Source organism: Chiloscyllium plagiosum, unplaced genomic scaffold (genome assembly GCF_037043375.1).
Source record: "Chiloscyllium plagiosum isolate Xiang-an unplaced genomic scaffold, Cpla_swu_hap1 HiC_scaffold_25, whole genome shotgun sequence".
NCBI classification, from domain to species: domain Eukaryota; kingdom Metazoa; phylum Chordata; class Chondrichthyes; order Orectolobiformes; family Hemiscylliidae; genus Chiloscyllium; species Chiloscyllium plagiosum.
The window spans coordinates 879254-905665 of record NW_028270163.1 but is presented as its reverse complement, the minus strand read 5'-3'; the positions used below and the strand labels follow the sequence as shown (position 1 = coordinate 905665).

At 54.4% G+C, this 26412-nt stretch overlaps 1 protein-coding gene across 3 annotated transcripts in view; it reads right to left on the bottom strand.

Annotated features, from left to right (window-relative positions):
* The window catches only part of pkd1b (polycystic kidney disease 1b), a 397721-nt gene that overhangs the window by 265709 nt on the left and 105600 nt on the right, over positions 1 to 26412 (bottom strand). The window contains exons 3-5 of one of the 3 annotated variants that reach the window (XM_088000368.1): positions 7722 to 7939; positions 6968 to 7086; positions 4689 to 4836 (exon numbers count right to left, since the gene is read on the bottom strand). In XM_088000368.1, the coding sequence (XP_087856494.1) occupies positions 4689 to 4836; positions 6968 to 7086; positions 7722 to 7939 (485 nt within the window). Of the gene's footprint in view, positions 1 to 4688; positions 4837 to 6967; positions 7087 to 7721; positions 7940 to 26412 lie in introns of those variants that run through there. The other 2 variants (XM_088000369.1, XM_088000370.1) reach the window with 2 other exon arrangements.

Here is a 26412-nt window from a genome sequence, read left to right as displayed (position 1 = left end):
CATAGAAAATTCTGAAGGAGTGAATTAATATCCACTTGGAAAGGCATGGGTTAATTGGGGATAGTTAGCATGTCTTTGTCACATGGATGTCATGCCTAACAAATATGTTAGAATTTTTTGAAAATGTGACCAACTATGTGGATCAGGGAAGGTCAGTTGTTGGAGTTGAAATGGATTTTAACAAAACTTCTGACAAGGTCCCACATGGGAAATTGATTAAGAAGGTTAACATACGTGAAATTGAGGGAAACTTGGCGCGATGGATCAGCAACTGGCTTAGTAATAAAACACAAAGTGTAGAGGTTTGAGTGACTGGAGACAGGTGCCCAGTGGTGTAAGAGAAGGTCCAGTACTGGGACCTTTACTGTTTGTTGTATACATAAATTATATGGATGAAAAATAGAGGCAATGTTAAGCAGATTTGCAGATGACACCAAGATTGGTAGGTCAGATGAGCAGACCAGTGGCAGATATTATTTAACCCTGATAAAGGGGACAGCATGGTGGCTCAGCGGTTAGCATGCTGCCTTATAGTACCAAGTTTGATTCTAGTCTTGGGTGACTAACTGTGTGGAGTTTTGACTGTGTTTGCATGGGTTTCCTCCCACTGTCCAAATGCATGCAAGTTAGGTGGATTGGCAATACTAAATTGCTCATAGTGTCCAGAGATGTGCAGGCTAAGTGGATCAACCAAGGGAAATGCAGGGCTTTGAGATAGGGTAGGGAGGGGAGTCTGGGTGGGATACTCTTCAGAGGGTCGGTGTGGATTCAATAGGCCAATTGCTTGCTTCCACACTGTACCGATTCTATGAATCATACCCCACACTGCAAAAAAGTGCACTTTGGAAGAAGAAACAAGATGAGGGAGTATTCGATGAATGGCTGGACACTGGGTAGCTTAGTGGAACAGAGGGATCTTGGGGAAATTATTCACAGATCCCTGAAGTCAGCGGAGCATGTAAGTAGGATAGTTAAACAGGTATATGGGACACCTGCTTCCAGTAGTCATGACAGAGTATAAGAGCAAGAAGGGAATGTTAGAATTGTACAGAATGTTAGTCAAGACACAACTAGAATACTGTTGTAGTTTTGGTCTCTTCACCACAGGACAGATGTGATAGCACTTGCGGGGGCACAGAGGAGGTTCATCAGGATGTTGCCTGAGATGGAGAAATTGACCTATAAGGAGAGACTAGATAGGCTTGGATTGTTTTCCTTACAGCAGAGAAAACTGTTGGTGAGACATGATTGAGGTGTATAAAAGTGAATAGAGAGCTGCTGTTGTCCACAATCAAGGTGAAAGATCAGGAGAGGGCATAGTTTGAGAGTAAGGGCAGGAAATTCAGAGGGAATTTGGGAAAAGACTTTCTCACTTAGCAGGTGGTGGGAATCTCAAAAGTAGTGAAAAATGGAAACCTTACAACCTTTGACAAATATTTTGATGAGTACTTCAAATATAACATTGAAGGATATGGGACAAGTGCAGGAAATGGAAGTAGTGCACTTTTAGTGGTAGTTATGTCAAAGCAGACTGGGATAGGCTGAAGGCTGCTGTCTCAATCAATTAATCTACAAATCTGTATGCAGTTGCTCAGTGTTAGCACTGCTGCCTCACAGCACCAGGGATCCAGGTTCAATTCCAGCCTCGGGTGACTGTGTGGAGTTTGCACATTCTCCTCATAATTGCATGGGTTTCTTCCAGGTGCTCTGGTTTCCTCCCACAGTCCAAAGATGTGCAGGTTAGGTGGATTGGCCATGCTAAATTGTCCAACGTGTCCAGTGATGTGTGGGTTAGGTGGATGAGCCACAGGAAATGCAGGGTTACAGGGATAGGGTAGGGGGGTGAGTATGTGTGGGAGCTAGTGTGGACTCGTTGGGCCGAATGTTGGGCCACTCTGCAGAGATTCTATGATTGATGATCACTTGTAAACAAAGCAGTCAGGACAGGCAATTCTGAAGAAATATTATAAATGGAAAACAGAGGAAAAGAAGAACAAATTCTGTGAATCAAGACATCCTCTTAGTTTTTATAATTCTTGGCAATGAAATCATGTGGTTGTCGACTGTAGAATATTCTCAATTGCTAGCCAGTCAGTTGGACCTAGGTTTTTGCTTGAGTTTGAAATTCTTCTTAGAATTTTTAAGATTTTCTTTCCACACATGGAGGTTAACAGAGACAGGTATAGTTTGGCTTGCAGACTTTCTGGCAGACTGAGTGAAATTAAACTCTCTCAGTCCTGTGACAGACTGCAACTTACTCCCAAAAGCTGTTGCTAGGCACTGTCTCAACCCAGATGCACCTAGTGACTGCTTGTCTCACAAAAGTATCAAATTTGCCTTGTCCATAATTTACATAGCTTTGTGTAACCAATAAATGAAGACCTTACAGTGCCAGGTTTGACCTTCATGTCGCAAGACAAAAACTACTTCAATCTCTACAACACCGAAATGTCTAATCTTCTATTTTTCCCAGTTTATATTCATAATACAATGTAGTCCCTACAGATAATAAAAACAGAGTACAGAGGAACCTCAATTATCCGGCATTCGATTATCCAAATTTTGGATTATTGGCATGATCACAAGGTACCAATGCTTAGCTAAACTGTGTTATCCAGCATTCAATTATCCGAATATTTGTTTATCCAACAAAACACTCCACGCCCATGTCATTCGGATAATTGAGGTTCCTCTGTAATGCTTTATGGTTAAAAGTACCTTCCAGGCTGGTGATTTCATGCATCACATACCTCTATTGCACTATTACATTGCATTTGCGCAAAGCTGAATGATTTTAAACAGTGCAGTAGTTACTTCCCTTCGACTTTTACCTTACCCTTTTACCTTTTCAATGTCAGACTTAAATTTAACCATTGACACAGTTTTCATTTCAATACATTATACAATATCTCCTGAACCTATGTGGCCTTAAACTGGAGATTCTACATTAATTTGCAAGGAATTAATTCCCTCATTAATTTATGTTTTCCACTTCTCTGCATTTCCCTTCAACTGGTTTAAAAGTCGTGAGTCTATCAATAGCAAGAATATGACAAAATCAGCTTATGATTGGAGGAGCAGCCACTCAGAGACTCCCCACAGTTCCATATATGTGGAGGGAGGATAATCTTTCTTGGATTGGTTGTTCCTATGATTGATTTCTCTTGACTTTAAAGGAGCTTTCAGGCACACGCATTCACTACCCCAACATATTTACTGGAAGTGAGGGCAGAGATGAAGACTCTCCTCCTCAAAAATTGGTGAGCTACTCTTTAGGCCTTGTTTCCTCCACATAAAATTGCAACAGTCAGAGGCTGGTGAGAGGGCAGCTGGAATGCCACTTGGGAAGCTTTCTAAACTACCACCCTTTCTGCACACTCCATACTCCACCCTGCTAATCCCCCAGAAAAGTCATACAATTCCATCTGATATCTTCTAATATTGTTAACTTGTCAATTCTCTGAGAACCACCTTTTTATCTGAACCTGGTCCCTGTAATCCCCAACCCCACTGGTGGCTCTCCTTCACCTGTTTCTCTGAATCTGCCATCGACAGACTGCTATTAAAAACACTCTCTATTAGCTTTCTCATATGAAACATCTCTGCAGCAGAAGACCGAAGACGAGCAAGGGAGATCTACAAACAGGAAGATCGACACCAGATACGACAGCCACTGTCTGGTTTTGAAAATTGATTTGCTCTAAATTTAATAGGGGCTTTATCGGATCAGTATATTGTTTTCGAATGGGAGGTAGACAAAGGAGGCATGGAGTTGTAAATAGTTGTTGTTTAATGTTCTCTTTTGGAGTTAAAGGATAAAACGTTTTTTCTTTAAATAGTGGAATTTGGGTAGTTCTCGGTCACTCATATTTTAACAGATCATGAGGTGAGGTGAGCCTTTCTGTGTGTTAATTAACAGAAGGGTTTACCGCTGTGTCATAACACAGACAACATCCTGGTGAATCTCCTCTGCACATATTCCATTGCAATCACATCCTTCCTATAGTATGGTGACCAGAACTGCACACAGTATCCAGCTATGGCTTAACCAAGTTCTGTACAGCTTCAACCTCCCTGCTCTCATCAACTATGCCTTGCCTCACTAGTTACCTGACAAAGCAGCAATGCTCTGAAAGCTTGTACCTCCAAATAAACTCGTTGGAGTATAACCTGGTGTTATGTGATTTTTAACGCTGACTGATAAAGGTAAGTGTCCTGTATGCCTTATTAACTATCCAATTTTCCTGCTCTTCAACCTTCAGGATTTGTGGACAAGGACCTCAAGGTCACTCTGATTCTGAGCTTCCTCGCAACCTGCCATTCATTGAGTACTCCCTTGTTTTGTTCCTTCTTCCAAAATGCATCAACTCTCACTTTTCAGGATTAAATTCCATTTGCCACTAACCTGCCCATCTGACCAATCCATTTATCCCTTCCTGTAATCTAACATCTTCCTCCTCACTGTCAACCACCCGACAAATCTTCATGTCATCTGCAAAGTTATTATTATCATTCACTAACAAAAATCCCGTTTGAGCTGTCCAGTTAGATCAGCTCAATTAGGAAAGACCGAGGTCAAATTTCACCCTGAGAAATGAGTTTACTCACAGGCAACAATGAGAGCCTTCCAGATTTAATTCCAGATGATCCTTTTATCAGGCACTGCAAGGCATCTCCCCACCACTTACCTGGAGGGATGAGGTACAGGCTCGGGATGCAGTAAGGTCGAAATATCTTGAAATGTACCCGAGTGGCTTTCTTCAAAGGCTGGATTACAAATTCAATCGAGTTCACCAGACCTGAATGGCTGAACCACATGCCGGGAAACAGCATCATCTGTCACAGTGAAACCCAGAGGAGAGTAAGCAAGGAATCCTCATCCTATGTACATATCAACACAGTATTTCCACGAGATGGAGATAAAGACCAACAACAAATGTCAACTTGGAAAACGTACAAGGAACTTTACTAGGCCCCTGATAATCTTGCCCTGGGTGTGTTGGAAAGGGACAGTGTTGAGGCTGCTTTACTTAAGTTAGCTTTCAGTTTTAAAAGCGTAGAGGAAGATTTGAATCATAGAATCCCTACAGTGTGGAAAGAAGCCATTTAGCCCTTCAAGTCCACACCAATCCTTCGAAGAGTAACCCACCCAGACCCATTCCCCCTATCCTATTACTCTATATTTACCCCTAACTAAAGCACCTAACCTACACACTCCTGAACACTATGGGCAATTTACCTAACCTGCACATCTTTGGACTATGGGAGGAAACTCATGCAGACACAAGGAGAATGTACAAACTCCACACAGTCGCCTGAGGCTGGAATCAAACTCAGGTCCCTGGCGCTGTAAGGCAGCAGGGCTAACCACTGAGCCACCATGCCACCCAGGTTAAAAGACTGAAGGGTGTTTCACCCTATATCTAACCATCTGTTGTGCCTATCCTGGGAATATTTGATCGGGATATTGTAAAGAGACCTTTACTCTGTATTTGACCTCATTGTTCTAATGCCCTGGGAGTATTCAATGGGAATATTGGAGGCAGTTTTGCTTTCAGTTTGAGTGTAGAAACAATTTTACTGTGTTTCTAACCCATGCTGTACCTGTCCTGGGAATGTTTGATAGGGACAATGTCAAGGAAGCTTTACTTTCAGTATAAAAGAATAGAGGCAAATGAACTCTGTATCTAACCTCGTACAATACCTGTCCTGGGAATGTTTGATGGTAATTGTGCTAAAGGAGCTTTTGAAAGAGAAAAGTGAGCTTTACTCTGTATTTAACACTGTGCTGTACCTGTCCTGGGAGTGTTTGATGGGCTGAGTGTAGAGGGGGCTTTACTTTCAGTTTTAAAGAGTAGAGACAGTTAATTCTGTATCTAACCTTGTGATTAGATTAGATTTACATTAGATCACATTACAGTGTGGAAACAGGCCCTTCGGCCCAACAAGTCCACACCGACCCGCCGAAGCGCAACCCACCCATACCCCTACATTTACCCCTTACCTAACACTAGGGGCAATTTAGCATGGCCAATTCACCTGACCTGCACATCTTTGGACTGTGGGAGGAAACCGGAGCACCCGGAGGAAACCCACGCAGACACAGGGAGAATGTGCAAACTCCACACAGTCAGTCGCCTGAGGCAGGAATTGAACCCGGGTCTCTGGCACTGTGAGACAGCAGTGCTAACCACTGTGCCACCGTGCCGCCCACAAATGTCTTTGACCTGGGAGTATTTGATGGGGAGAGTATAGAGACAGCTTTACTCTGTATCTAACTCCATGACAAGCCTGTTCTGGAAGTATTTTACGGTGACAGTGCAGAGAAAGATTTACTTCCAGTTTAAAACCATAGAAGAAGCTTTATTTTATATTTAACTCTGTGCTGTCCCTGTCCTGGGAGTGATTGATGAGAATAGTGTTGCCAAAGGCTGGCCAGCATTTTATTACCCGTCCTGAGCTGCCGTTGAGAAGGTGGGGCTGAGCTGCCTTCTTGAACCGTTGCAGTTCATATGTTGTAGATGGACCCACAATGCCCTGAGGGAGGGAATTCTGAATTCTGGAATTTTGACCCAGCAACAGTGAAGCAATGATGATATATTTCCAAGTCAGGATGGTGAGTGGCACAGAGAGGAACCTGCAGGTGATGGTGTTCCTATGTATCTGCTGCCCTTGTCCTTCTAGATGGAAGTGGTCATGAGTTTGGAAGATGCCTGTTCCCCTAGTTAGGTTTGTTCCACCTTAACATAGGTATAAGCATGCCTCCAGTACCCATGGAATCATACAAACCAGAAGATATTAGAATAACGGGGTGAATGGGGAAATGTGTAGAAAGTGGTTATGGTATAATTGTCAAGCTTCCCTGACCCACGCACATCATCATTATTCAGTACATACATTGCCATTCCTAGTTGTGACTGGGTCGAAATCCTCAAACCTGCCAGAAAACTGCCAGAATCTATTGTACCTCAACTGTTACTGCTCCACGGAGAGGGGCCTCAGTCATCACCGTGATGTTCTTCACCAGGTCGACCTTCCTGAAGGTTGGTGTTCCAGTCAGAAAGTAATTGACATCCTGCAGCTGGGCTATAGCATAAAGAAGGAAAGAGTTTCAGTCACTACATCCCAAAATCGAGTTAACTCCACATAGAACTGTGAAAGATAAGGTTGTTTCTCAGTCACCTGAAACCCTGATCATAATACATGGAACAACACTGAGCTAAAGGCCAGAAAGTATGGACAGAGGGTATGGATAGAAGGGTATGGACAGAAGGGTATGGACAGAAGGGTATGGACAGAGGGGTATGGAGTTTAAAAAATGAGGCGAGGGAGACAGAAAGAAGGGAGAGAGGATGGAGAGAGAGTTGGGGAAAGAGACAGAGTGTGGGGAGAGATCACAGTAGGGAGAGATTAGGGAAAGAGAATGGGAGCAAGGAAGAGAGGTGAGCAATAGTTCGGGTGGAAAAGTGAAGAAAGGATGGAGGGAAGAGATGGATGAGAAAGGGCGGGCAAGAGACAGGAAAGAGATGGCCAGAGAGAAGTAGAGGGGAGAGAAGTGGCAATTGAGTAAAACAGGGAAGAGCGGCAGGGGAAAGATGGAGAGAGGGAAGGGATAGAGATGGGGATAAAGGGGTGAGAGAGGAGAAAACACCCAAGTTTGGAAGGAAAGAATAACAAGGAGAGATGTACTGCACTGTAAAGAAACTGTCCTGAATCCTCACCATCATGGGGTTTTTCACAGATGAAGTGCTGCTTGGTGTGGCAGGATACCCCATGCCAAGTGCCTTCCCTGTGTAGCTGCAGTTGAACACATTCACCACTGTGTACCTTGGAGATTGCCCAGTGCAGGTAGGTATCAACAGATGTCCCGTCCACCCAGTGGTACACCCCAGGTCCTGAGGCACTGTTTTGGATTAATCCAATCCAGGCTGTGCTGATCCTATGGCATGGAAATCAAACCAAACTCTCTACAAAATGACAGCAATTTCATTTATCATCACAAGACAAACTCAGTTCTATTCAGGACCAGAACTGGATCCACCATTGGAAGCTTTTGATGTGTTGAGGGGCATTTACATTCTGCTTAAAATTATAAAGGGATAACTTACTTTCAGTTTAAAAGAGTAGAAAGAGCTTTACTTTCAGTTTATAAGCGGAAGCTTGGCTCTGTATCTAACCCCATGCTGTCACAGTCCTGAGAGTGTTTGATGGGGGTCAGGGTAGAAATCGTTTTGCTTTGTCTTTAAGGGAGTAAAGGCAACTTTACTTACAAGTTAAAAGATTAGAGGATGCTTTACTTTCAGGTTAAGAGTAGAGGTAGCTTTACTCTGTATCTAACCATGTGATAATACGGGTTTGGGAATTTTTGATATGGACAGTGAAAACACAGCTTTAATCTGTATCTAACCCAGTGCATCCCTGGCTTTGGAGTGTTTGACAGGGACAGTACCAAGGAAGATTTGTGGGCGGCACGGTGGCACAGTGGTTAGCACTGCTGCCTCACAGCGCCAGAGACCCGTGTTCAATTCCCGCCTCAGGCGACTGACTGTGTGGAGTTTGCACGTTCTCCCTGTGTCTGCGTGGGTTTCCTCCGGATGCTCCGGTTTCCTCCCACAGTCCAAAGATGTGCATGTCAGGTGAATTAGCCATGCTAAATTGCCCCTAGTGTTAGGTAAGGGGTAAATGTAGGGGTCTGGGTGGGTTGCGCTTCGGCGGGTCAGTGTGGACTTGTTGGGCCGAAGGGTCTGTTTCTACACTGTAATGTAATCTAATCTAATTTACCTTCAGAGGAAGGTTTATTCTGCTTCTGTTGATTGGGGCATAGAGACTGGAGCCTCTCCTACTGCTGACTGGATTCTGGAGCCTTTCCTCTGGGTGACTGGGGTCTGGAGCATCTTTTGCTGCTGTGTGAGAATGGGGGCTCTCCGCTGCTTTATAGTAACTACTGACTGGGGCATTCACCGTAAGGTACAAAATGAGAACTTGTGGTTTGGAAGACAGTGCTGCCTGAGGAACTGGGAAGTGGGAGACTGTGTTGCCTGAGGAACCGGGGACAGTGCGGAGATGCTCCCTGAGGATCTGGGGATTGGGAGATGGTGCTGCCTGAGGAACCGGGGATTGGGTGATGGTGCTGCCTGAGAAACAGGAGCTTGGGAGATGGTGCTGCCTGAGAAACAGGAGCTTGGGAGATGATTCTTGCTGGGGACCAGGGGACCGGGGACCAGGAGATGATTCTTGCTGAAAAGTCACAGACTGGGAGACAGTTCTTCCTGAGGAACCCAGCTCAGGGACACTGTGCAGCCTGACCAACCAGGAACCGGGTGACCGTACTGTCTGAGCAACCGGGGATTGGAACATGGTGATGCCTGAGGAACCAGGAACCAGGGGACAGTGATCCCAAGGATTTGGAGACTGGGTGACAGTGCTGCCTGAGGAACTGGGCACCAGGAAGCAGTGCGACCTGTGGAACCAGGGACTGGGAGGTGGTGATGTCAGAGGGACCAGGGATGGAGAGGTGGTGCTGCCTGAGGAAAGGGGGAATCAAGAAATGGTGCTGCCTGAGGAACCAGGGACTGGGAGATGGTGCTGCCTGAGGAACCGGGGATTGGGAGATGGTGCTGCCTGAGAAACAGGAGCTTGGGAGATGGTGCTGCCGGAGAAACCCGGCAGCAAGGAGGGGACATGAAAGGTCCTGAGTTGGTAGGATTAGGGAAAACCCTAAGGCTTTCTATAGGCATGTCAGGAATAAAAGAATGACTACGGTAGGAATAGGTCCAGTCAAGGATAGTAGTGGGAAGTTGCGTGTGGAGGCTGAAGAGATTGGGGAGACACTGAATGAATACTTTTTGTCAGTATTCAATCAGGAACAGGACATTGTTGTCAATGTGAGTACTGAGTCACAATTAAGTAGAATGGATGGCTTTGAGGTATGTAGAGAAGAGGTGTTGGAAATTCTGGAAAGGGTGAAAATAGATAAGTCCCCTGGGCCTGATGGCATTTATCCTAGGATTCTCTGGGAAGCAAGGGAGAAGATTGCAGAGCAATTGGCCTTGATTTTTATGTCCTCGTTGTCTACAGGAGTAGTGCCAGAAGATTGGAGGCTAGCAAATGTGGTTCCCTTGTTCAAAAAGGGGAGTAGGGATAACCCTGGTAACTATAGGCCGGTGAGTCTCACTTCTGTTGTGGGCAAAATCTTAGAGAGAATTGTAAGGGATAGGATTTATGAACATCTGGATAGGAATAATGTGATCAAGGATAGTCAGCATGGTTTTGTGAAGGGCAGGTCGTGCCTCACAAACCTTGTTGAATTCTTTGAGAAGGTGACTAAGGAGGTGGACGAGGGGAAAGCAGTAGATGTGGTGTATATGGATTTTAGTAAGGCGTTTGATAAGGTTCCCCATGGTAGACTACTGCAAAATATACAGAGGTATGGCATTGAGGGTGAGTTGGAGGTTTGGATTAGGAGTTGGCTGGCTGGAAGAAGACAGAGGGTAGTAGTTGATGGCAAAGGTTCATCTTGAAGTGCCGTCACTAGCGGTGTTCCGCAAGGATCTGTTTTGGGACCATTGCTGTTTGTCATTTTTATAAATGACCTGGAGGTGCGGTTAGAAGGTTGAGTGAGCAAGTTTGCGGATGATACGAAAGTCAGAGGAGTTGTAGACAGTGAGGAAGGATGTGGCAGGTTACAGCGGGATATAGATAAGCTGCAGAACTGGGCAGAAAGGTGGCAAATGGAGTTCAATGTAGCTAAGTGTGAGGTGATTCACTTTGGTAAGAGTAATAAAAAGATCGGATACTTGGTAGTGTGGATGAGCAGAGGGATCTTGGTGTCCATGTACACAAATCTTTGAAAGTTGCCACCCAGGTAAATAGTGCGGTGAAGAAGGCATATGGCGTACTGGCTTTTATTGGTAGAGGAATTGAGTTCCGGAGTACTGAGGTCATGTTGCAGTTATATAAAAGTCTGGTGCGGCCACATCTGGAGTATTGTGTGCAGTTTTGGTCGCCATACTATAGGAAGGATGTGGAGGCACTGGAATGGGTGCAGAGGAGGTTTACCAGGATGTTGCCTGGTATGGCAGAAAGATCGTATGAGGAAAGGCTGAGGCACTTGGGGTTGTTTTCATTGGAGAAAAGAAGGTTTAGGGGTGACTTGATTGAGGTGTACAAGATGATTAGGGGTTTAGATAGGGTCGACAGTGAGAATCTTTTTCCACGTATGGAGTCGGGTATTACAAGGGGGCATTGCTTTAAATTAAGGGGTGGTAGGTATAGGACAGATGTTAGGGGTAGGTTCTTTACTCAGCGAGTCGTGAGTTCATGGAATGCCCTGCCAGTAGCAGTGGTGGACTCTATTCATTATGGGCATTTAAGCGGGCATTGGATAGGCATATGGAGGATAGTGGGCTAGTGTAGGTTAGGTGGGCTTGGATCGGTGCAACATCGAGGGCCGAAGGGCCTGTACTGCGCTGTATTCTTCTATGTTCTATGTTCTATGTTCTATAATCTATGTAGAAACAGGAGCTTGGGAGATGGTGCTGCCTGAGGAACTGGGCACCGGGAGCCGTGCTGTCTATTGAAACGGGCAGCAGGAAACTGGGATGTCCAAGAAACTGGGGACAGTGAGATGGTGATGCCTGAGAAATAGGAGATTCGGAAAAATTGCTGCCTTAAAAATCAGAGACTGGGACATGGTGATGTTTGAGAAACTGGCGATTACAAGAAGGTGCTGCCTGAGAAACCACGGACTGGGAGCCAGTGATTCCGGAGGAACCAGAGACCGAGGGACAATGACGCTGGAGGAACCGGGGACGGGGAGCCAGTGATGCCTGAAGAACTGGGGACTGGGAGACGGAGCTGCCTGAGGAACCGGGGACTGGGAGACGGTGCTGCCTGAGGAACCGGGGACTGGGAAACGATGCTGCCTGAGGAACTGGGGACTGGGAGATGATGCTGTCTGAGGAACCGGGGACCGGGAGATGGTGCTGCCTGAGGAACCGGGGACTGGGAGACGGTGCTGCCTGAGGAACCGGGGACTGGGAGACGGTGCTGCCTGAGGAACTGGGGACTGGGTGACGATGCTGCCTGAGGAACCGGGGACTGGGAGATGGTGCTGCCTGAGGAACCGGGGACTGGGAGATGGTTCTGCCTGAGGAACCGGGGACTGGGAGATGGTGCTGCCTGAGGAACCGGGGACTGGGAGATGGTGCTGCCTGAGGAACCGGGGACTGGGAGATGATACTGCCTGAGGAACCGGGGACTGGGAGATGGTGCTGCCTGAGGAACCGGGGACTGGGAGATGGTGCTGCCTGAGGAACCGGGGACTGGGAGATGATACTGCCTGAGGAACCGGGGACTGGGAGACGGTGCTGCCTGAGGAACTGGCGACTAGGAGATGATACTGCCTGAGGAACCGGGGACTGGGAGACGGTGCTGCCTGAGGAACCGGGGACTGGGAGACGGTGCTGCCTGAGGAACTGGGGACTGGGAGATGGTGCTGCCTGATGAACCGGGGACCAGGTGATGGTGCTGGCTGAGGAACTGGGGACTGGGAAATGGTGCTGCCTGAGGAACCGGGGAACGGAAGATGGTGCTGCCTGAGGAACCGGGGACTGGCAGACGGTGCTGCCTGAGGAACCGGGGACTGGGAGACGGTGCTGCCTGAGGAACTGGGGACTGGGAGATGATGCTGCATGAGGAACTGGGGACTGGGAGATGGTGCTGCCTGAGGAACTGGGGACCGTGAAATGGTGCTGCCTGAGGAACCGGGGACTGGGAGAAAATGCTGCCTGAGAAACCGGGGACCGGGAGATGGTGCTGCCTGAGGAACTGGGGACTGGGAGATGGTGCTGCCTGAGGAACTGGGGACCGGGAAATGGTGCTGCCTGAGGAACCGGGGACTGGGAGACAATGCTGCCTGAGGAACCGGGGACCGGGAGATGGTGCTGCCTGAGGAACCGGGGACCGGGAGATGATGCTGCCTGAGGAACCGGGGACTGGGAGATGGTTCTGCCTGAGGAACTGGGGACTGAGAGATGGTGCTGCCTGAGGAACCGGGACTGGGAGATGGTGCTGCCTGAGGAACCGGGGACTGGGAGATGGTGCTGCCTGAGGAACCGGGAACTGGGAGATGGTGCTGCCTGAGGAACTGGGGACTGGTAGATGGTGCTGCCTGAGGAACCGGGGACTGGGAGATGGTGCTGCCTGAGGAACCGGGGACTGGGAGATGGTGCTGCCTGAGGAACCGGGACTGGTAGATGGTGCTGCCTGAGGAACTGGGGACTGGTAGATGGTGCTGCCTGAGGAACTGGGGACTGGCAGACGGTGCTGCCTGAGGAACTGGGGACTGGGAGATGGTGCTGCCTGAGGAACTGGGGACTGGTAGATGGTGCTGCCTGAGGAACTGGGGACTGGCAGACGGTGCTGCCTAAGGAACTGGGGACTGGGAGACGGTGCTGCCTGAGGAACTGGGGACTGGTAGATGGTGCTGCCTGAGGAACTGGGGACTGGCAGACGGTGCTGCCTGAGGAACTGGGGACTGGGAGACGGTGCTGCCTGAGGAACCGGGACTGGGAGATGGTGCTGCCTGAGGAACCGGGGACTGGGAGATGGTGCTGCCTGATGTACTGGGGACAGGGAGACGGTGCTGCCTGAGGTACTGGGGACTGGGAGACGGTGCTGCCTGAGGAACTGGGGACTGGGAGATGGTGCTGCCTGAGGAACAGGGGACTGGGAGATGGTGCTGCCTGAGGAACCGGGGACTGGTAGATGGTGCTGCCTGAGGAACAGGGGACTGGGAGATGGTGCTGCCTGAGGAACCGGGAATGGGAGATGGTGCTGCCTGAGGAACCGGGAATGGGAGATGGTGCTGCCTGAGGAAGCGGGGACTGGGAGATGGTGCTGCCTGAGGAACAGGGGACTGGGAGATGGTGCCGCCTGAGGAACCGGGGACTGGTAGATGGTGCTGCCTGAGGAACCGGGGACTGGTAGATGGTGCTGCCTGAGGAACTGGGGACTGGGAGATGGTGCTGCCTGAGAGACAGGAGATTCGGAAAAATTGCTGCCTTAGAAATCAGAGACTGGGACATGGTGATGTTTGATAAACTGGCGATTACAAGAAGGTGCTGCCTGAGAAACCACGGACTGGGAGCCAGTGATTCCGGAGGAACCAGAGACCGAGGGACAATGACGCTGGAGGAACCGGGGACGGGGAGCCAGTGATGCCTGAAGAACTGGGGACTGGGTGACGATGCTGCCTGAGGAACCGGGGACTGGGAGATGGTGCTGCCTGAGGAACCGGGGACTGGGAGATGGTTCTGCCTGAGGAACCGGGGACTGGGAGATGGTGCTGCCTGAGGAACCGGGGACTGGGAGATGGTGCTGCCTGAGGAACCGGGGACTGGGAGATGATACTGCCTGAGGAACCGGGGACTGGGAGATGGTGCTGCCTGAGGAACCGGGACTGGGAGATGGTGCTGCCTGAGGAACTGGGGACTGGGAGATGATGCTGCCTGAGGAACCGGGGACTGGGAGATGGTTCTGCCTGAGGAACTGGGGACTGGGAGATGGTGCTGCCTGAGGAACCGGGACTGGGAGATGGTGCTGCCTGAGGAACCGGGGACTGGGAGATGGTGCTGCCTGAGGAACTGGGGACTGGGAGATGGTGCTGCCTGAGGAACCGGCGACTGGGAGATGGTGCTGGCTGAGGAACTGGGGACTGGTAGATGGTGCTGCCTGAGGAACTGGGGACTGGGAGATGGTGCTGCCTGAGGAACCGGGGACTGGTAGATGGTGCTGCCTGAGGAACCGGGGACTGGTAGATGGTGCTGCCTGAGGAACCGGGGACTATTAGATGGTGCTGCCTGAGGAACTGGGGACTGGTAGATGGTGCTGCCTGAGGAACCGGGGACTGGTAGATGGTGCTGCCTGAGGAACCAGGGACTGGTAGATGGTGCTGCCTGAGGAACTGGGGACTGGGAGATGGTGCTGCCTGATGAACCGGGGACCAGGTGATGGTGCTGGCTGAGGAACTGGGGACTGGGAAATGGTGCTGCCTGAGGAACCGGGGAACGGAAGATGGTGCTGCCTGAGGAACCGGGGACTGGCAGACGGTGCTGCCTGAGGAACCAGGGACTGGGAGATGGTGCTGCCTGAGGAACCGGGGACTGGGAGATGGTGCTGCCTGAGGAACTGGGGACCGTGAAATGGTGCTGCCTGAGGAACCGGGGACTGGGAGAAAATGCTGCCTGAGGAACCGGGGACCGGGAGATGGTGGGCGGCATGGTGGCACAGGTGGGCGGCACGGTGGCACAGTGGTTAGCACTGCTGCCTCAAAGCGCCAGAGACCCGGGTTCAGTTCCCGCCTCAGGCGACTGACTGTGTGGAGTTTGCACATTCTCCCCGTGTCTGCGTGGGTTTCCTCCGGGTGCTCCGGTTTCCTCCCACAGTTCCAAAGATGTGCAGGTCAGGTGAATTGGCCATGCTAAATTGTCCGTAGTGTTAGGTAAGGGGTAAATGTAGGGGTATGGGTGGTTTGCGCTTCGGCGGGTCGGTGTGGACTTGTTGGGCCGAAGGGCCTGTTTCCACACTGAAAAGTAATCTAATCTAATCTAATGGTGCTGCCTGAGGAACTGGGGACTGGGAGATGGTGCTGCCTGAGGAACTGGGGACCGGGAAATGGTGCTGCCTGAGGAACCGGGGACTGGGAGATGGTGCTGCCTGAGGAACCGGGGACCGGGAGATGATGCTGCCTGAGGAACCGGGGACTGGGAGATGGTTCTGCCTGAGGAACTGGGGACTGAGAGATGGTGCTGCCTGAGGAACCGGGACTGGGAGATGGTGCTGCCTGAGGAACCGGGGACTGGGAGATGGTGCTGCCTGAGGAACCGGGGACTGGTAGATGGTGCTGCCTGAGGAACAGGGGACTGGGAGATGGTGCTGCCTGAGGAACTGGGGACTGGGAGATGGTGCTGCCTGAGGAACCGGGAATGGGAGATGGTGCTGCCTGAGGAACTGGGGACTGGGAGACGGTGCTGCCTGAGGAAGCGGGGACTGGGAGATGGTGCTGCCTGAGGAACAGGGGACTGGGAGATGGTGCTGCCTGAGGAACCGGGGACTGGTAGATGGTGCTGCCTGAGGAACCGGGGACTGGTAGATGGTGCTGCCTGAGGAACTGGGGACTGGGAGATGGTGCTGCCTGAGAGACAGGAGATTCGGAAAAATTGCTGCCTTAGAAATCAGAGACTGGGACATGGTGATGTTTGAGAAACTGGCGATTACAAGAAGGTGCTGCCTGAGAAACCACGGACTGGGAGCCAGTGATTCCGGAGGAACCAGAGACCGAGGGACAATGACGCTGGAGGAACCGGGGACGGGGAGCCAGTGATGCCTGAAGAACTGGGGACTGGGAGACGGTGCTGCCTGAGGAACCGGGGACTGGGAGACGGTGCTGCCTGAGGAACTGGGGACTGGTAGATGGTGCTGCCTGAGGAACCGGGGACTGGGAGATGGTGCTGCCTGAGGAACCGGGGACTGGTAGATGGTGCTGCCTGAGGAACAGGGGACTGGGAGATGGTGCTGCCTGAGGAACTGGGGACTGGGAGATGGTGCTGCCTGAGGAACCGGGAATGGGAGATGGTGCTGCCTGAGGAACTGGGGACTGGGAGACGGTGCTGCCTGAGGAACCGGGGACCGGGAGATGGTGCTGCCTGAGGAACCGGGGACCGGGAGATGATGCTGCCTGAGGAACCGGGGACTGGGAGATGGTTCTGCCTGAGGAACTGGGGACTGAGAGATGGTGCTGCCTGAGGAACCAGGGACTGGGAGATGGTGCTGCCTGAGGAACTGGGGACTGGTAGATGGTGCTGCCTGAGGAACCGGGGACTGGGAGATGGTGCTGCCTGAGGAACCGGGGACTGGGAGATGGTGCTGCCTGAGGAACCGGGACTGGTAGATGGTGCTGCCTGAGGAACTGTGGACTGGGAGATGGTGCTGCCTGAGGAACCGGGGACTGGTAAATGGTGCTGCCTGAGGAACCGGGGACTATTAGATGGTGCTGCCTGAGGAACTGGGGACTGGTAGATGGTGCTGCCTGAGGAACCGGGGACTGGTAGATGGTGCTGCCTGAGGAACCAGGGACTGGTAGATGGTGCTGCCTGAGGAACTGGGGACTGGGAGATGGTGCTGCCTGATGAACCGGGGACCAGGTGATGGTGCTGGCTGAGGAACTGGGGACTGGGAAATGGTGCTGCCTGAGGAACCGGGGAACGGAAGATGGTGCTGCCTGAGGAACCGGGGACTGGCAGACGGTGCTGCCTGAGGAACCAGGGACTGGGAGATGGTGCTGCCTGAGGAACCGGGGACTGGGAGATGGTGCTGCCTGAGGAACTGGGGACCGTGAAATGGTGCTGCCTGAGGAACCGGGGACTGGGAGAAAATGCTGCCTGAGGAACCGGGGACCGGGAGATGGTGGGCGGCACGGTGGCACAGGTGGGCGGCACGGTGGCACAGTGGTTAGCACTGCTGCCTCAAAGCGCCAGAGACCCGGGTTCAGTTCCCGCCTCAGGCGACTGACTGTGTGGAGTTTGCACATTCTCCCCGTGTCTGCGTGGGTTTCCTCCGGGTGCTCCGGTTTCCTCCCACAGTTCCAAAGATGTGCAGGTCAGGTGAATTGGCCATGCTAAATTGTCCGTAGTGTTAGGTAAGGGGTAAATGTAGGGGTATGGGTGGTTTGCGCTTCGGCGGGTCGGTGTGGACTTGTTGGGCCGAAGGGCCTGTTTCCACACTGAAAAGTAATCTAATCTAATCTAATGGTGCTGCCTGAGGAACTGGGGACTGGGAGATGGTGCTGCCTGAGGAACTGGGGACCGGGAAATGGTGCTGCCTGAGGAACCGGGGACTGGGAGATGGTGCTGCCTGAGGAACCGGGGACCGGGAGATGATGCTGCCTGAGGAACCGGGGACTGGGAGATGGTTCTGCCTGAGGAACTGGGGACTGAGAGATGGTGCTGCCTGAGGAACCGGGACTGGGAGATGGTGCTGCCTGAGGAACCGGGGACTGGGAGATGGTGCTGCCTGAGGAACCGGGGACTGGTAGATGGTGCTGCCTGAGGAACAGGGGACTGGGAAATGGTGCTGCCTGAGGAACTGGGGACTGGGAGATGGTGCTGCCTGAGGAACCGGGAATGGGAGATGGTGCTGCCTGAGGAACTGGGGTCTGGGAGACGGTGCTGCCTGAGGAAGCGGGGACTGGGAGATGGTGCTGCCTGAGGAACAGGGGACTGGGAGATGGTGCTGCCTGAGGAACCGGGGACTGGTAGATGGTGCTGCCTGAGGAACCGGGGACTGGTAGATGGTGCTGCCTGAGGAACTGGGGACTGGGAGATGGTGCTGCCTGAGAGACAGGAGATTCGGAAAAATTGCTGCCTTAGAAATCAGAGACTGGGACATGGTGATGTTTGAGAAACTGGCGATTACAAGAAGGTGCTGCCTGAGAAACCACGGACTGGGAGCCAGTGATTCCGGAGGAACCAGAGACCGAGGGACAATGACGCTGGAGGAACCGGGGACGGGGAGCCAGTGATGCCTGAAGAACTGGGGACTGGGAGACGGTGCTGCCTGAGGAACCGGGGACTGGGAGACGGTGCTGCCTGAGGAACTGGGGACTGGTAGATGGTGCTGCCTGAGGAACCGGGGACTGGGAGATGGTGCTGCCTTAGGAACCGGGGACTGGGAGATGGTGCTGCCTGAGGAACCGGGGACTGGGAGACAATGCTGCCTGAGGAACCGGGGACCGGGAGATGGTGCTGCCTGAGGAACTGGGGACCGGGAAATGGTGCTGCCTGAGGAACCGGGGACTGGGAGACAATGCTGCCTGAGGAACCGGGGACCGGGAGATGGTGCTGCCTGAGGAACCGGGGACCGGGAGACAATGCTGCCTGAGGAACCGGGGACCGGGAGATGGTGCTGCCTGAGGAACTGGGGACCGGGAAATGGTGCTGCCTGAGGAACTGGGGACTGGGAGACGGTGCTGCCTGAGGAACTGGGGACTGGGAGATGGTGCTGCCTGAGGAACCGGGGACTGGGAGATGGTTCTGCCTGAGGAACCGGGGACTGGGAGATGGTGCTGCCTGAGGAACCGGGGACTGGGAGATGGTGCTGCCTGAGGAACCGGGGACTGGGAGATGATACTGCCTGAGGAACCGGGGACTGGGAGATGGTGCTGCCTGAGGAACCGGGGACTGGGAGATGGTGCTGCCTGAGGAACCGGGACTGGGAGATGGTGCTGCCTGAGGAACTGGGGACTGGGAGATGATGCTGCCTGAGGAACCGGGGACTGGGAGATGGTTCTGCCTGAGGAACTGGGGACTGGGAGATGGTGCTGCCTGAGGAACCGGGACTGGGAGATGGTGCTGCCTGAGGAACCGGGGACTGGGAGATGGTGCTGCCTGAGGAACTGGGGACTGGGAGATGGTGCTGCCTGAGGAACCGGCGACTGGGAGATGGTGCTGGCTGAGGAACTGGGGACTGGTAGATGGTGCTGCCTGAGGAACTGGGGACTGGGAGATGGTGCTGCCTGAGGAACCGGGGACTGGTAGATGGTGCTGCCTGAGGAACCGGGGACTGGTAAATGGTGCTGCCTGAGGAACCGGGGACTATTAGATGGTGCTGCCTGAGGAACTGGGGACTGGTAGATGGTGCTGCCTGAGGAACCGGGGACTGGTAGATGGTGCTGCCTGAGGAACCAGGGACTGGTAGATGGTGCTGCCTGAGGAACTGGGGACTGGGAGATGGTGCTGCCTGATGAACCGGGGACCAGGTGATGGTGCTGGCTGAGGAACTGGGGACTGGGAAATGGTGCTGCCTGAGGAACCGGGGAACGGAAGATGGTGCTGCCTGAGGAACCGGGGACTGGCAGACGGTGCTGCCTGAGGAACCAGGGACTGGGAGATGGTGCTGCCTGAGGAACCGGGGACTGGGAAACGGTGCTGCCTGAGGAACTGGGGACTGGTAGATGGTGCTGCCTGAGGAACCGGGGACTGGGAGATGGTGCTGCCTTAGGAACCGGGGACTGGGAGATGGTGCTGCCTGAGGAACCGGGGACTGGGAGACAATGCTGCCTGAGGAACCGGGGACCGGGAGATGGTGCTGCCTGAGGAACTGGGGACCGGGAAATGGTGCTGCCTGAGGAACCGGGGACTGGGAGACAATGCTGCCTGAGGAACCGGGGACCGGGAGATGGTGCTGCCTGAGGAACCGGGGACCGGGAGACAATGCTGCCTGAGGAACCGGGGACCGGGAGATGGTGCTGCCTGAGGAACTGGGGACCGGGAAATGGTGCTGCCTGAGGAACTGGGGACTGGGAGACGGTGCTGCCTGAGGAACTGGGGACTGGGTGACGATGCTGCCTGAGGAACCGGGGACTGGGAGATGGTGCTGCCTGAGGAACCGGGGACTGGGAGATGGTTCTGCCTGAGGAACCGGGGACTGGGAGATGGTGCTGCCTGAGGAACCGGGGACTGGGAGATGGTGCTGCCTGAGGAACCGGGGACTGGGAGATGATACTGCCTGAGGAACCGGGGACTGGGAGATGGTGCTGCCTGAGGAACCGGGGACTGGGAGATGGTGCTGCCTGAGGAACCGGGACTGGGAGATGGTGCTGCCTGAGGAACTGGGGACTGGGAGATGATGCTGCCTGAGGAACCGGGGACTGGGAGACGGTTCTGCCTGAGGAACTGGGGACTGGGAGATGGTGCTGCCTGAGGAACCGGGACTGGGAGATGGTGCTGCCTGAGGAACCGGGGACTGGGAGATGGTGCTGCCTGAGGAACTGGGGACTGGGAGATGGTGCTGCCTGAGGAACCGGCGACTGGGAGATGGTGCTGGCTGAGGAACTGGGGACTGGTAGATGGTGCTGCCTGAGGAACTGGGGACTGGGAGATGGTGCTGCCTGAGGAACCGGGGACTGGTAGATGGTGCTGCCTGAGGAACCGGGGACTGGTAAATGGTGCTGCCTGAGGAACCGGGGACTATTAGATGGTGCTGCCTGAGGAACTGGGGACTGGTAGATGGTGCTGCCTGAGGAACCGGGGACTGGTAGATGGTGCTGCCTGAGGAACCAGGGACTGGTAGATGGTGCTGCCTGAGGAACTGGGGACTGGGAGATGGTGCTGCCTGATGAACCGGGGACCAGGTGATGGTGCTGGCTGAGGAACTGGGGACTGGGAAATGGTGCTGCCTGAGGAACCGGGGAACGGAAGATGGTGCTGCCTGAGGAACCGGGGACTGGCAGACGGTGCTGCCTGAGGAACCAGGGACTGGGAGATGGTGCTGCCTGAGGAACCGGGGACTGGGAGATGGTGCTGCCTGAGGAACTGGGGACCGTGAAATGGTGCTGCCTGAGGAACCGGGGACTGGGAGAAAATGCTGCCTGAGGAACCGGGGACCGGGAGATGGTGGGCGGCACGGTGGCACAGGTGGGCGGCACGGTGGCACAGTGGTTAGCACTGCTGCCTCAAAGCGCCAGAGACCCGGGTTCAGTTCCCGCCTCAGGCGACTGACTGTGTGGAGTTTGCACATTCTCCCCGTGTCTGCGTGGGTTTCCTCCGGGTGCTCCGGTTTCCTCCCACAGTTCCAAAGATGTGCAGGTCAGGTGAATTGGCCATGCTAAATTGTCCGTAGTGTTAGGTAAGGGGTAAATGTAGGGGTATGGGTGGTTTGCGCTTCGGCGGGTCGGTGTGGACTTGTTGGGCCGAAGGGCCTGTTTCCACACTGAAAAGTAATCTAATCTAATCTAATGGTGCTGCCTGAGGAACTGGGGACTGGGAGATGGTGCTGCCTGAGGAACTGGGGACCGGGAAATGGTGCTGCCTGAGGAACCGGGGACTGGGAGATGGTGCTGCCTGAGGAACCGGGGACCGGGAGATGATGCTGCCTGAGGAACCGGGGACTGGGAGATGGTTCTGCCTGAGGAACTGGGGACTGAGAGATGGTGCTGCCTGAGGAACCGGGACTGGGAGATGGTGCTGCCTGAGGAACCGGGGACTGGGAGATGGTGCTGCCTGAGGAACCGGGGACTGGTAGATGGTGCTGCCTGAGGAACAGGGGACTGGGAGATGGTGCTGCCTGAGGAACTGGGGACTGGGAGATGGTGCTGCCTGAGGAACCGGGAATGGGAGATGGTGCTGCCTGAGGAACTGGGGACTGGGAGACGGTGCTGCCTGAGGAAGCGGGGACTGGGAGATGGTGCTGCCTGAGGAACAGGGGACTGGGAGATGGTGCTGCCTGAGGAACCGGGGACTGGTAGATGGTGCTGCCTGAGGAACCGGGGACTGGTAGATGGTGCTGCCTGAGGAACTGGGGACTGGGAGATGGTGCTGCCTGAGAGACAGGAGATTCGGAAAAATTGCTGCCTTAGAAATCAGAGACTGGGACATGGTGATGTTTGAGAAACTGGCGATTACAAGAAGGTGCTGCCTGAGAAACCACGGACTGGGAGCCAGTGATTCCGGAGGAACCAGAGACCGAGGGACAATGACGCTGGAGGAACCGGGGACGGGGAGCCAGTGATGCCTGAAGAACTGGGGACTGGGAGACGGTGCTGCCTGAGGAACCGGGGACTGGGAGACGGTGCTGCCTGAGGAACTGGGGACTGGTAGATGGTGCTGCCTGAGGAACCGGGGACTGGGAGATGGTGCTGCCTGAGGAACCGGGGACTGGTAGATGGTGCTGCCTGAGGAACAGGGGACTGGGAGATGGTGCTGCCTGAGGAACTGGGGACTGGGAGATGGTGCTGCCTGAGGAACCGGGAATGGGAGATGGTGCTGCCTGAGGAACTGGGGACTGGGAGACGGTGCTGCCTGAGGAACCGGGGACCGGGAGATGGTGCTGCCTGAGGAACCGGGGACCGGGAGATGATGCTGCCTGAGGAACCGGGGACTGGGAGATGGTTCTGCCTGAGGAACTGGGGACTGAGAGATGGTGCTGCCTGAGGAACCAGGGACTGGGAGATGGTGCTGCCTGAGGAACTGGGGACTGGTAGATGGTGCTGCCTGAGGAACCGGGGACTGGGAGATGGTGCTGCCTGAGGAACCGGGGACTGGGAGATGGTGCTGCCTGAGGAACCGGGACTGGTAGATGGTGCTGCCTGAGGAACTGGGGACTGGGAGATGGTGCTGCCTGAGGAACCGGGGACTGGTAGATGGTGCTGTCTGAGGAACCGGGGACTGGTAGATGGTGCTGCCTGAGGAACCGGGGACTATTAGATGGTGCTGCCTGAGGAACTGGGGACTGGTAGATGGTGCTGCCTGAGGAACCGGGGACTGGTAGATGGTGCTGCCTGAGGAACCAGGGACTGGTAGATGGTGCTGCCTGAGGAACTGGGGACTGGGAGATGGTGCTGCCTGATGAACCGGGGACCAGGTGATGGTGCTGGCTGAGGAACTGGGGACTGGGAAATGGTGCTGCCTGAGGAACCGGGGAACGGAAGATGGTGCTGCCTGAGGAACCGGGGACTGGCAGACGGTGCTGCCTGAGGAACCAGGGACTGGGAGATGGTGCTGCCTGAGGAACCGGGGACTGGGAGATGGTGCTGCCTGAGGAACTGGGGACCGTGAAATGGTGCTGCCTGAGGAACCGGGGACTGGGAGAAAATGCTGCCTGAGGAACCGGGGACCGGGAGATGGTGGGCGGCACGGTGGCACAGGTGGGCGGCACGGTGGCACAGTGGTTAGCACTGCTGCCTCAAAGCGCCAGAGACCCGGGTTCAGTTCCCGCCTCAGGCGACTGACTGTGTGGAGTTTGCACATTCTCCCCGTGTCTGCGTGGGTTTCCTCCGGGTGCTCCGGTTTCCTCCCACAGTTCCAAAGATGTGCAGGTCAGGTGAATTGGCCATGCTAAATTGTCCGTAGTGTTAGGTAAGGGGTAAATGTAGGGGTATGGGTGGTTTGCGCTTCGGCGGGTCGGTGTGGACTTGTTGGGCCGAAGGGCCTGTTTCCACACTGAAAAGTAATCTAATCTAATCTAATGGTGCTGCCTGAGGAACTGGGGACTGGGAGATGGTGCTGCCTGAGGAACTGGGGACCGGGAAATGGTGCTGCCTGAGGAACCGGGGACTGGGAGATGGTGCTGCCTGAGGAACCGGGGACCGGGAGATGATGCTGCCTGAGGAACCGGGGACTGGGAGATGGTTCTGCCTGAGGAACTGGGGACTGAGAGATGGTGCTGCCTGAGGAACCGGGACTGGGAGATGGTGCTGCCTGAGGAACCGGGGACTGGGAGATGGTGCTGCCTGAGGAACCGGGGACTGGTAGATGGTGCTGCCTGAGGAACAGGGGACTGGGAGATGGTGCTGCCTGAGGAACTGGGGACTGGGAGATGGTGCTGCCTGAGGAACCGGGAATGGGAGATGGTGCTGCCTGAGGAACTGGGGTCTGGGAGACGGTGCTGCCTGAGGAAGCGGGGACTGGGAGATGGTGCTGCCTGAGGAACAGGGGACTGGGAGATGGTGCTGCCTGAGGAACCGGGGACTGGTAGATGGTGCTGCCTGAGGAACCGGGGACTGGTAGATGGTGCTGCCTGAGGAACTGGGGACTGGGAGATGGTGCTGCCTGAGAGACAGGAGATTCGGAAAAATTGCTGCCTTAGAAATCAGAGACTGGGACATGGTGATGTTTGAGAAACTGGCGATTACAAGAAGGTGCTGCCTGAGAAACCACGGACTGGGAGCCAGTGATTCCGGAGGAACCAGAGACCGAGGGACAATGACGCTGGAGGAACCGGGGACGGGGAGCCAGTGATGCCTGAAGAACTGGGGACTGGGAGACGGTGCTGCCTGAGGAACCGGGGACTGGGAGACGGTGCTGCCTGAGGAACTGGGGACTGGTAGATGGTGCTGCCTGAGGAACCGGGGACTGGGAGATGGTGCTGCCTTAGGAACCGGGGACTGGGAGATGGTGCTGCCTGAGGAACCGGGGACTGGGAGACAATGCTGCCTGAGGAACGGGGGACCGGGAGATGGTGCTGCCTGAGGAACTGGGGACCGGGAAATGGTGCTGCCTGAGGAACCGGGGACTGGGAGACAATGCTGCCTGAGGAACCGGGGACCGGGAGATGGTGCTGCCTGAGGAACCGGGGACCGGGAGATGATGCTGCCTGAGGAACCGGGGACTGGGAGATGGTTCTGCCTGAGGAACTGGGGACTGAGAGATGGTGCTGCCTGAGGAACCGGGACTGGGAGATGGTGCTGCCTGAGGAACCGGGGACTAGGAGATGGTGCTGCCTGAGGAACCGGGGACTGGGAGATGGTGCTGCCTGAGGAACCAGGGACTGGGAGATGGTGCTGCCTGAGGAACTGGGGACTGGTAGATGGTGCTGCCTGAGGAACCGGGGACTGGGAGATGGTGCTGCCTGAGGAACCGGGGACTGGGAGATGGTGCTGCCTGAGGAACCGGGACTGGTAGATGGTGCTGCCTGAGGAACTGGGGACTGGTAGATGGTGCTGCCTGAGGAACTGGGGACTGGCAGACGGTGCTGCCTGAGGAACTGGGGACTGGCAGACGGTGCTGCCTGAGGAACTGGGGACTGGGAGATGGTGCTGCCTGAGGAACTGGGGACTGGTAGATGGTGCTGCCTGAGGAACTGGGGACTGGTAGACGGTGCTGCCTGAGGAACTGGGGACTGGGAGATGATGCTGCCTGAGGAACTGGGGACTGGGAGATGGTGCTGCCTGAGGAACCGGGACTGGGAGATGGTGCTGCCTGAGGAACTGGGGACTGGGAGATGGTGCTGCCTGAGGAACCGGGACTGGGAGATGGTGCTGCCTGAGGAACTGGGGACTGGGAGATGATGCTGCCTGAGGAACCGGGGACTGGGAGATGGTTCTGCCTGAGGAACTGGGGACTGGGAGATGGTGCTGCCTGAGGAACCGGGACTGGGAGATGGTGCTGCCTGAGGAACCGGGGACTGGGAGATGGTGCTGCCTGAGGAACTGGGGACTGGGAGATGCTGCTGCCTGAGGAACCGGGGACTATTAGATGGTGCTGCCTGAGGAACTGGGGACTGGTAGATGGTGCTGCCTGAGGAACCGGGGACTGGTAGATGGTGCTGCCTGAGGAACCAGGGACTGGTAGATGGTGCTGCCTGAGGAACTGGGGACTGGGAGATGGTGCTGCCTGATGAACCGGGGACCAGGTGATGGTGCTGGCTGAGGAACTGGGGACTGGGAAATGGTGCTGCCTGAGGAACCGGGGAACGGAAGATGGTGCTGCCTGAGGAACCGGGGACTGGCAGACGGTGCTGCCTGAGGAACCAGGGACTGGGAGATGGTGCTGCCTGAGGAACTGGGGACCGTGAAATGGTGCTGCCTGAGGAACCGGGGACTGGGAGAAAATGCTGCCTGAGGAACCGGGGACCGGG